Raw genomic sequence first — 12,178 nt, forward strand, 5'->3', positions numbered from 1 at the left:
GCCGCAAAGTACTTCTTCTAATTTATCACCACGGATAAAATTAGAAGGGAGAATGTAAAGCGTCTGGCAGTTTTCAGAAGCTGTCCGAATGCAACAGCTTTTGTACAGAACAAGGAAAGGAAACTTTCACACTGTGCTCACGTTCACACAGTCTGTTTTCTCATAATGAAAGTTCAAGACAAGGTTTGGAGCACTGATTCTCAACTGGTGTTTCATAGCACCGTGGGGTGCCTTGAGATCCTTTCAAGGATGCTACAGGGTGCCATATAATATGTGTGCTGTTAGCTGTGCAAATATGATTCGCAAGATAAACCCAAAGATTTCAAATAGAAGTCCATAGCGTTAAAAAAAATTCTGACCAGCTGGGAGCTTTCTGAGCATTTTATAACAGGAAAAACAATGGTCTTTTTCTCCTCTTGTCAAAAAAACAGGTGAAAACTATTAGCTGACACTTTGAGGGGTGCCTCGAGTCTAAGAAAGTTGAGTATTACTGACTTAAGAGTAATACAGGCATCAGAGTGGCAAAAAAATAAATTCAATTTAACTATAAATGCAATTAAAATAGTAAGCCCAGAGGTATGTGACATATGGAGGTTTATGGGACTTTTATACCTACCAATGAAACAAGAACACACACAATTAGTCCTTTCTAGATTGCAGATGCTAGCAATCAAGTCACTCCTGCTGATTACACCAAGATAAAGTTTAAAATGGTGCCTGTTTTAATTAAGTAGTCCAGAGCCTCTGTAAAATTTACCTCATCTGCTTTGTGAAACTGCCCGTCTGTACAAAGCACTCTATTCAAATCCACGGGGGTTAGTCAGGATAACAACTTAATCTACAACTCCTTCACCTAAAACACCCCAAATGTTAACTTCAGGTTGGGAAGGGGGAATGTAAGAGATGGGGATTGAGATGCATTAACAGAGATGGGGAGTGCATTTACTGGCAAGCACACTCCAGTGTTACAGAGTTCTTGCTTGTCCTTCATCTACCTCAATTTGCACGTGACAAGTGTTTCTCCGACTTCCTGCTCTAGCTCCAAGCCAGAGCCTGCCTGCTTTCAGTTTCTATCTCCATGTCATTCAACTCATCTCTTTATTCAAGCATGGCTGCTTGCTGAGGGAGTTAACTAGATTTTTCCCCCTTTCAATAAAAAGGGAGAAGGAAAAGCTACCAGCTCAAGTCTTCACTAGTGCCACATAATTTTGAGTTTTGGGGGCTTATATTGTTCAATTTTATATATGGTTACACAATGCTTCTTAACCCCCCCCCCCCCCCCCCAAAAAAAAAAACAAAAACAAAAAAAAAAAAACTATATACTGGTTCTTACCTGTAGACTGCCGCTCACTGTCTGTCTCCTCTTCTTTTCCAATCACTTTTTTGGCCTCTGCATCTGGAGCAAGAACCTCTTTGTCTCCCTCCTGTGAATCTGCCTTTTCCATGTTGTGGACATCAGCTTCAGGGACTTTCTTTTCTTCTGCCTTTGGGTTTGCAGCAGTATCTTCTTCCTCTGACCTCATGTCTGCCATAATATCCATTTCTTCTGGCCCTGCTACTGCAACAATATCCTCATCTTCATCTGCCTCTTCCAGGTTCTTCTTGACAGAAGGGTTTTCTTCTTCCTCCTCATCCTCCTCCCCAACTTCATCCACCGTAACGAAATTCAATTCCTCTTTTAAACGGTTGAAATCTGCCAAAAAGTCTTCGTCATCTTCAGTAACTTCATCCAAGATCACCAGAGGCTGATCGTCGCCGTCTTCCTGTATTTCATCCACTGTTACTAATGCACTGGGATCTTCAGGCAGCTGAGAACAGATAAAATCCCCCGGATCCCCAACCGCCTCTTTTTCTTCCTTATGTTGTAAAGTCTCATCGATAGTCACACCTGAAAGCTCGTTTAAAGGCAGCTCTTCCACTTCTCCTATTTCATCCACTGTAACCAATGGTTCCTCTTTCAGGAGGTCTTGCTCCTCAAAAACTGACCCAGAGACATCTTTAAGCAAACTAGGCTCTTCTTGCTCTGAGATCTCATCTAAAGTCAGAAGCGACTGTGGGTCTTTTACTGCTTCCAAGATCAGTTCTTCCTCTTCATTTACTTCATCCACAGTAACCAGGCCCTGCGGATCTGTTACTGCTTCTAAAGTAGAGTCTCCTACCACTTGGGCAGTCAGGTCCTCTTCTCCAATCTCATCCAAAGTGACAAAAGAGAGTTCGCTCTCAGCAACATGTGCTATGGAGACTTTTCCCTTCCTTTTCTTAGAGCTAGGCTCAAAAGGGTTTTTTGCAGAGTCTTTTCTTTTCCCGCCCAATGGATTTCGCTTTATTTGAACGGGAGAATCCAATTCCTCAACCACCTCGTCCACAGTAACAAACTCATCCAGGTTAAATGGGAAAAGCTCTTCTTCCTGTGCATCATAAAAACATACATTCAAAGCCAACCAGTAATGCCACACTGCATTTACGATTTAAGACAGAACCTGAAATCTCCGTGGTGGCGAAAGACTACCTACACACCGAAGATGACAGCAAAATTAAGAGCTTGCTAACTCAATAATACACCATCACCCATCGACACTGAAAGCAGACATTTTACAATAAGAAACATTAATTATAATAAAAAGATACACACGTGAAATAGGTAAGCAGAAGTTGTTTCTATTCCTTAAGGATCTACTTTAAGATTATTAAACATTAACATTTCTGCTTGAAACAGGAACCAAAAGGAATGTAGACGCTTTGAGCATTTTTCAAAAGTCACAGCTGGGTGAACAAACCTGAACTGTAAATTGAGTTAGTGTTTTGCCAGTATGTAAATGTTGGGGTTTTTTTCTGAATTGCCAAGAAAACTGTAATCTCTTGAACCAATCTCACCTCTTGAGAACTCACGGTCTACTCTGTCAAGTCCTTTGTTACCTCAGGCATTGACATCCATGCCCTTTCCTTCTAACCTCATGCTCTTGGCTTTTGACCATTCAAATGTGGTACTTCTAGTTTGAGGTGATGTACATATTGATGTACTTGGCCAGGTGGATTTCTCTCTCAATTCCCTTCCCTTTAATAGGAAGAGTGAGAGACTAATCTTACCTCAGTCCCTCTAGCAATTTCTCCACAAATCTGCACATCTATTCAGCAGGAGAAACCCTCTTTAGTGGGGGGGATATGGGTCCACTGAAATTAATCTAATTTTCAATAATGACATATGACAAGAAATCACCGTCCTTGTTTCAAATTGTGCATCCTCTCACTTCAGCAGCTAATCAAGACCTCCATCCTGTCGACTACTACACGTCTGCCTTTGTAAAGCTGAAAAACTACAAAGGTCCAGCATCATAAGCCCAAAGCCATGACTTGCTCTGCCCTATAAGACAGTAATAACTACAGAGGTAGAGGCAGTTAGCTGTGTTAGTCTGAAGTCAGGCAGAAGGCAGGGCAATGTGGCACCTAACAGACTGAACAGTCTGTTGCCTATGAAACCTTACGCATTTCTGAATGATTTAGTCCACAAGGTGCAACTATAACTTTGCAAATATATGCCTACCCCAACTCCTTATCTTGTGGTAATGGATGGCAAATTCAAATTCCCAGAGCAAAGAACTGATAGATCCATGATGTTGTTTGCTATTTTAAGATATGGAAGGAGAGTAGTCAACCTTTTATTTAAACTACTCCACTGAAACACAAAATGGAATTATGATGTCTTTTCTACCCACATTTTGCGAAGAAGCATTGAAAATGTATGCAAAAGCAACAACATTGCTCCATAAAGCAGGTTCAATATGGAGACAAGAATAGGGGACTGGAGAGAGTTACACTTCATGTGCCTAACTTAACTGAGTCTTTTGCCTTCTTTCTTCGTGGTAGAGGAAAAATACTGTTCTCGGTGTCTAACAGCTACAGCAGTGATTCTCATCCAGCATGTCTGCAAGACCCTCTAAAGGGTGTCACAGACCCTAGCCTCTCCCTGTGAGAGGAGGTAAGCGCTGGCTCCTCCACACACCAGGCAAACAATGTGCCCATCCCAGCATCCTGGCACCATTGCAACCCCTCTCACCAGCTGTGGGAGCACAAAAGGAGGAGGGAACAAAGCAAGCTGAAAGGCTTAACCTTGCCCCCCAATCCGGGCATCCCCTGCAATGGCTGCTCCCACATTTTTTCAGCCCAGCTTGTTCCTCTGCTCCTTCCATACTCTCATAGCTGGTGGGAAGGACCACAGGGAAGGGTGGCTCTGGTCACCAACATTCACGTCCCTAAAGGAGCAGTCATACCTGAGGGGGGCTGTGCTCACCCCATCAGGCACACAGAGGAGGGGCACGGAGGGGGCAGAAAGCCCAGGGCATGGCAGTGTTCTGGCCCCACTAACCCCAACTGGCATCAGACTCCAGACCTCCAGCAGCCACTGTCACCCCATTCCCGCCTCCTGCAGGAATACAGCTCACTCCTGCAGAGGGTCTAATGACTCACCTGCGAGCTTTCCAAATTTGCCCCAACACGGAGCCTCTACCAGTACCAAGCATCTCCCCTACCATGCTTTCGGGGGTGTCCTACCCGCTCATGCCTGCCCAATCACCCTGTGGGCATGTCTACATGTGCATTTAAGTGCACCTAAATATAATGCACACTAGCTTAATGCGCATTAAGTGGGTTTAGGCAGGCATCTACAAAACGCAGGCGTTAAAGCACATTAAGGCTGTGTATGGACTGCCTTGGGACTAAAGTTAGTCCCAAGTCAGTCCATGCACACAGTATTAATGCGCCTTAACTATTCAAGCCTAAATTTGATGCCTGCATTTGCAGGCATCAAATTTAGCCATGATTAGCCCCAAATAGCCAATTTAAAAAGCACATTAAGGGCACACACATGTAGACACGTGCCCTAATGTGCCTTAAATTTAGGCCAATGCGCCTTAAAGCATCTCGTGGATACGTGTCCTGTGAGCTCTGGGTGGAAGAGGGTAAGCACGTAAAAAAAGCAGCAAGTTAGTCTTTAAAATAGGGTGCCGCTACATTCCGAAAAAGTTAGAAAGGGTGCCTTGACTCTGGAAAGTTTGAGAGCCACTGAGCTAGAGAACGGGGCAAATAAGATACAAACAATTACTGATAAGTACGTGACTTCCCAATATTCCAGTGCCTTTTTCCAATTGACAGTGTCTGTATCAGGGTTGGCAACGTTTACCTCGACCCACACCTTGACTTGGCATGCTATGGGAAGACAGCGGTGGAGTCATTACCGACCTCATCCTTGTTGCTGGCAGTGGGTGCACACATGCCTACAGGTGGATGGTTGGGGAGAGGCCTGGGATGCCCTGGCCCCTTTGCTGCTGCGTGCCACGAGGCTCATGCATACCTGCCACCAGCCACAGAGCCAGGCTGGTGCTCCGGACCTCAGCCTCCCGTCTACCCGCCACAGCTGGCCCAGGCTCTGAGCAGCTGCTGCCTGCCATAGAGAGCTTGCAGCCTTCCCGCTGCCTGCTGTGAGCAGCCTAGGCTCTGTGGCCAGCGGCATCTGCCTAGAGCCCGGGCCGGCTGTGACTTGCCAAGCAAAGTGGCCTCACGTGCCATGCTCTAGCACAAGTGTCAGGGGTTGCTGATCCCTGGACTATACCATGAAATCTCAGAGATTTTATAGCACACATTCTGGAAACAGTGTCAGTCATCATCAGTTTAACAGACAGCAAAGGGAACACAATTTCCTGCCCGTTTCATGGCAACAACCCAAAAAGCTAAAGCAGAGATGGTCCAATTCCTTCGGCACAGCTACCTGTAAAAACTGGTTTCCTTACTCTTAGGAAGTTGAGGGCACAGGATCACACAGTCAGGCTGGAAGGGACTTTACAAGGTCACATCTAATCCAGCCCTTTCACAAGGTGGGATCAGCCCTGACTAAACCATCCCAGCCAAGGGTGTACCCAACCTACTCTTAGAACATTTCCATCCCTGGGGATTTTTAATTTATCTAGGACGCCTGTTCCAATCCTTAACCATCCTCAAAGTCAAAATGTTCCTCTTAATCTCTAACCTCAATTTCCTCTGCTGCAACCTGAGGCCATTTCAGCTCTGTCTCTTAAGGACACAGAAAAAGCCCACCTCCATCCTCTGTAATCATTCTTCGGGGATTTGCAGACTGTGATCAAAACAGAGAATCATAAAAAATGAGGGTGGGAAGGTTGCTCAGGAGGTCACATCTAGTACAACCCCCTGCTCAAAGCAGGAGAGCCCCAACTACATCCAAAAAGCTGGCATGCATCCATAGATGCTCCTCAAGCACATCCCAGGACGTCATTCTCCCCTTGTACTTGGCCTTGGTGAGGCCACAGCTGGAGTACTGCGGCCAGTTTTGGACTCCACAATTCAAAAAGGATGTGGAGAAGCTTGAGAGAGTCCTGAAAAGAGCCACACGCATGATCAGAGGTCAGGAAAACAGATCTTACAATGAGAGGCTGAGAGCTATGGGGCTCTTTAGCCTGGAAAAGCGTGGGCTCAGGGGTGATCTGATGGCCACCTATAAGTTTATCAGGGGTGACCACCAGGATCTGGGGGAACGTCTGTTCACCAGAGCGCCCCAAGGGATGACGAGGTCGAACGGTCACAAACTCCTGCAAGGCCGTTTCAGGCTGGACATAAGGAAGAATTTCTTTACTGTCCGAGCTCATAAGGGCTGGAACAGCCTGCCATCAGATGTGGTTCAAGCACCTACATTGAACACCTTCAAGAGCAAATTGGATGTTTATTTTGCTGGAATCCTATGACCCCAGCTGACTTCCTGCCCTTTGGGTGGGGGGCTGGACTCAATCTCCCGAGGTCCCTTCCAGCCCTAATGTCTATGAAATCTATGAAATCCCAGCCAAGGCTTTGTCTACCCAGGTCTTTAAAACCTCCAAAGATGGAAATTCTCCACCTCTCTGGGTAGCCTGTTCCACTGCTTCACCACCCTCCTAGGGAGAAAGTTTTTCCTAATATCCAACCTCAGCTTCCCTTGCTGCAGCTTGAGCCCATTGCTCCTTGTCCTGTCATCTGCCCCCACTGAGACCAGTCCAGCTCCATCCTCTTTGCAGCCCCCCTGCAGGGCGGTGAAGGCTGCTATTCAAATCTCCCTCAGTCTTCTCTTCTGCAGACTAAGTAAGCCCAATTCCCTTGACCTCTCTTCATGTTCCCTCATCCTTCTTGAAGTGTAGGGCCTAGAACTGGAACCAGTACTCCAGACATCTCCTCCCAAACCACAATTCAAACCAGCAGCGCAGGAGAGATTTACAGTATCCCTTTGCCCTCTAGTACAGAACACACAAACTAGTTGTTTATGGAAGAATCACTACAACTGTGGCTGTTTTTAAACTTCCCAGATTGTATCAGTTATTTGACTGGAGGTAGGAAAATGCATCTGACTTTCCTTCCCTAATCATCACCACACTCAGAAGGGAAAGATCCAAGGTAGACTATTTAGGATGTAACAGGCAAACCATATCCTGTTTGAAGTAGGTATTTCAGTGCAGCAACTGACCTCTTTTTGAGAGAATAACACTTTTTTTTTTTTTTTTTTTATGTACAGTTGTGGCATATGAAGCCAAGGCTTCCCTTCCCTCCAGCTTGACTTTCCAAGACAGCTAACGAAAAGCCGTAAGGACCAGTACCTCTGAAAAAAAATCACTAAAACAAGAGCTCGCAAAATTTGGCTAAACTTAATGTTTTTCCTTTAAATACTACTCTTAAGTTCAGCTATGATAGGCTCCCTTACCTCTTTCTGTTTTGAACTGCTACTAGCGCTGTTTTTAGAACTCCTAGCATTTCGGTCAGCAGAAGCCTGTAAAATTAGACAAAAGTTTAAGTGAAACAAGTTAGCCAATCAGAAACTTTGTCAAAAATAAAAATCTTCTTTCCTTAACAAAACTGTATTTAAATAGTCCAAATGGCTGCATTTGATCATCACATATTTGGCAAGTGCAGAACTAAGCCAATCACCAATTGTAAGTCCAAGCATACAGTCTCTAGGATCAAGTCACCTGTAATATCTCATTATCTCTTTACCTGTCAGCAACCACTGTCTACTGCATGGTAACCTGGGACTTGACAGAGGAAGCACCAGCTCACAAAAAGGACAGAGAACGTGTTTCTCATTCAGAGCTATACCAAGAGTATAAAGTTGTAACATTCAGAAGAGATTTGCTTATGAAAGTTACCTTCCTGCATCTTTATCCACGTAACCTTTCCAAACCAATTATACATTTCAGTTGTACACAATGCATCTAAAAGCAACTGGTTGCCTGGCATCCTGCAATGCCAGCTTGTCTGTTGGCCCATGTCAGTTCAATAGTTTACAGAAAGGGGAAGGGGAATAATCTTATTGTCCCATACTCAACATCAGGGAGAAGCATCGAGTTAGTTACTGGTCAGACAACTGAACCAGCCTTCTTGCCCTTCTCACCTTATTGCTGCTGTTGTCTTTCTTCATGCTGGATGATCTACTCTCTCTCTCTTGAGACTGCTTTGAACTACCCCTAGATTCCACTTTCACGTCCTTGTCTTGCTGAGATGAACTTCTCCCACTTCCTCCCTTCTCAACAGCAGAACTTATGTTCAGCTTTGATTTGCTGCTGCTATCCGGCAGACATGAGCTGCTGTTAGTAGGTCTTGGATGACCCACGTCTTTTGAAGCAAGTTTCTTCTCCGCAGCTTCCCGGCTTCTGGTCTCAGGTTTTGAGGAAGCTTTCTGCTCCTCTGGTTTACTTAGAGAAGTCTCCTTTCTTTGCACCATGACTTTTGATTTTGATATATCAGGGATTGACACCACCGCCTTTAAGATCATTTTCCTAACAGCAGAAGGATCCTTGACGGACACCGACATTGCAGCGACTGCGTTTCCTTTGCTGGTTTCACCACTTTTTGCTTGTCCTACTCCTTTATTTGGATGCGCCTTGGTTATTGTTCTCTCGTTCTTTTCATTCACCACACTTTTTTCGGCATTCTCTGCATCTTCCCCAGATCTGGTTATAGACTTTTCAAGTGTTTTCTCTGCGTCTCTCCCATCCTTGGCCACAGGTTTTTCTAGCTTCTTTTCCATAGTTGTCCCAGGTTCGGCTGCAGGCTTTCCACATTTCTTCTCTATTGCCACCCCAGCCTGGGTTACAGGCATTTTGACTTTGGTTTCCACTGCATCAGTGAGCCAGGATTTCTCAGAGGTATCCAATTCACTGCCGGGCAGGATGTTGTCAGCTGATCCCATCTCTACTGAAGGTGCAGCAAAATCCGATGGCACTGCTTCAGAGATGGACCCTGTTTTTTCTACAGCAGCTGGTTTCATACCTGTCTCTGATTGCACATCTCCTCGCTTGCCCGCACCGGATAACTCTTCCAACGGTTCATCGGCAGAAACAGGCAATGCTTCAGGTTTCACTTTAGCTTCATTCTCTACTACAGTTACAATAGCAGACTCCAGCGATTCAGTTTTGGAATGATCTTTAACCGCCCCTCCCTTCTGAAGGCTGGAAGGAGGCAGCAGGCTCTCTTCTGATTTTACTTTGGGTGATTCGGTATCAGCTGTTTGGGAAGCTGAGACAGTAACCGCAACAACTTCCGATTCCCCCTGGGATGTTTCAACCTCCAGCGGTTTCGTAGCAGAGTCACGTACCGTTGTTTCGAGCTTGGCCTCAGAAGCTTCTATCTGCATGGAAGACATCTCAGCTTTGACATTAAAGTTGGAAATGGTTTCTTCCTTTGCCACACTAGGCTCTACTGGAGGATTAGCAGCTTCTGTTTGCATCACTCCTGATCCTTCTGGATATTGTTTCAAGTCAGAGCTAAATGTATTTAAAAAAAACAGAAGAAATCAAACTAATGTTGAGAATTCCACAGTTATCAGTAACCTCTTGACGCCAATGGTGGGGGCTTCCTGATGCATTAGTGCTTAATATTGGGTAATTTAGCCTAGCAATGTTAAAATGGTTAAAATACTGAGGCAAATAACTATCAGTCTATATTTGGTCTAATTCACCTCAGTACTGCAAACTTATCATTTAAATTACATTACTTACTTGTAGTTAAAATGTCTCTGAATGTACTATTCACTATAGCTGTGCTGGTGACTGCAGAGCTGACAAGCAAGCTTAAATTTAGGTCCTTTGATGCAAGCAGACTGTGCAAAGTCCACATAAAAGAGAATTGAAGCCTTTAAATTAAATTTAAAACTGTGGCCATTCCCTTGCCAAGAACAATGCTGGAAGATTGCTTCCTCTATAGTCGTTAACCTACCAAGCTCCTCTAAAAAGCTATTCAAAAAACAAACAGACATGTTCTTATACTCCTGAAGTGATCTAGGGCATAATTAGGAGGGAGAAAATGCACAGAGGCTCCATTCTGGCTATTTAAGCTTACTGTCAGCTCCAAAGATGAAACCCAAGATCACAATGTATTGGATAGTACTTTTCAGAGAACTTCAGTTACAGGTAAGTTCATCGTTCTTTTCTGAAAGAAATCATCCTCGACAGACGTTCTTGGGAGGCTCCAAAGTTGGGCGATCTCTACAACCCCTTTGTCAAGGTTCAGGAAAACACATCCTGAGACTACCTGTACCACCTGATACAAAGATGCCAAAACATCATTCTGATGTTTTCAGTAGGTGGTAAAAATATACAAGGAAGTTAAATCCAGAGAGGTTAAATAGAAAAATGCATAAAATGCGGTTATGCACAACGGTGTCGACTTAACCATGGTTTCTGAGAACCAAAGTATATAAGAAAAGCATGTGCAACTGTACAAATCCTCATGAAGATAGAAGGGGTAAGAGAAGGGTTGTCGTTTTGTCAGTACTTTTGGCACACACTTATTGGGAAAGTCCAAGGCCAACTCAAGTGGACCTTATTAGAGAAGAAAACGCACAGCTCTGATGTAGTGAGAAATGCATACGCTAACAAAACAAAGACCTTATGAAGTTTAAAAAAAAAAATGAAAACAGGTAAACTCAATTAAGGAGAAATCCTACATCACTGAAAGCAGAGCGAGATGCAAAGTAAAATTTTAAGGCCATGATAGCATGCATCTACCGGCACCTTCCTTACTTGCCATATCAATAGCAGAGGAGTAGGAAGAGTAGGATAAAATCTGTTTCAAAACAGCCTTTGTCAAGCATCACTTTCAAGTACGCACAACTGTGCCTCAAACAAACAAACAAAAAACTGCAGCAAAATTTAGTCAGGGAGCTTCCAACTGTGAGGGTGCTTTTAGTGCGGTCCTCCCTCTAGGCAGCAGACTCACAACGTGCGGAGGTAGAGCAGGAAAGGCAGCTCTTGGAGTACTGAATCCGGCGTGCTTTGGAACATCTTTAATGAAATTCTGAGAGTGTCCTCCTATACCTTATGCTGTTTACTTCATGGTAATTTTGGATCTCAGAAAAAGAACGAAACACAGACTCACTTGTTTATTCAAGCAAAGTTTTCTCCTCCCAAAAACTTTCTTTCTTCGAGTTTATTTCAAGGAAAATTAATCAGTCATGTGGATAGGAATAAAAATGTTTTGATTAGTATTGGGCTAGACAAAAAGAATCTGCTTTTTGCGTCACATACATCAAGGCCAGTTTGATCAGTCAGGGCAATGAAGAGACCTTGATGTTAGCAAAAACTTAAGCCTCTGAACGCCGAAAAGATCCTTCTATATTTCAAAAATGAGAACCATTTCAAATACAGTTCCCTTCTATTTGGGCATACAGTAGCTCTTGGCAGGCTTTGCTGAGGGGCTGTATGCACTACACTACATGGGCAACTTGAAGCCTGTAGCCCAAATAGGCAGTCCTGAAAGACTACATCTGTCTATGAAGTACTGAGATTTTAATCAAACTCCATCAGCTTGACATCAGCAAAGGAAAAGATTCAAGCATAGCTTTCATCAGGAACAGAGGAACAGCAGCAAATGGTGCAAGAGCACACGCTGAATCCTCAATGGCTCACAGAAAATACCACAAATATACACACACACACACACACACAAATCTTCCAATATATCAGTCTTTTGATCCTCGTGGTGTACGACTTCTGTCTTGAAGGGACAAAAATACCATGGTGGTCTCCGAAAAGATCAAGGTCATTTATCTGACAGATTTAAACCAGGTTCTGAGGCAATGGATCAAGCATTCTGCACTCAAATCACCTATGTACGAATAAGGTAAAATGCCACATGCTTAGAAAGACTGGCA

At 44.1% G+C, this 12,178-nt stretch overlaps 1 protein-coding gene across 3 annotated transcripts in view; it reads right to left on the minus strand.

Moving 5' to 3' along the window:
- ZNF638 (zinc finger protein 638) overlaps positions 1-12,178 on the minus strand; it is a 118,511-nt gene that overhangs the window by 7,459 nt on the left and 98,874 nt on the right. For all 3 annotated transcript variants that reach the window (XM_090035147.1, XM_090035145.1, XM_090035148.1), the window contains exons 21-23: positions 8,420-9,791; positions 7,733-7,798; positions 1,334-2,408 (exon numbers count right to left, since the gene is read on the minus strand). In XM_090035147.1, the coding sequence (XP_089891273.1) occupies positions 1,334-2,408; positions 7,733-7,798; positions 8,420-9,791 (2,513 nt within the window). The remainder of the gene's footprint in view (positions 1-1,333; positions 2,409-7,732; positions 7,799-8,419; positions 9,792-12,178) is intronic.

Source organism: Crocodylus siamensis, chromosome 2 (genome assembly GCF_052110815.1).
Source record: "Crocodylus siamensis isolate JL-2025a chromosome 2, ASM5211081v1, whole genome shotgun sequence".
NCBI classification, from domain to species: Eukaryota; Metazoa; Chordata; order Crocodylia; family Crocodylidae; genus Crocodylus; species Crocodylus siamensis.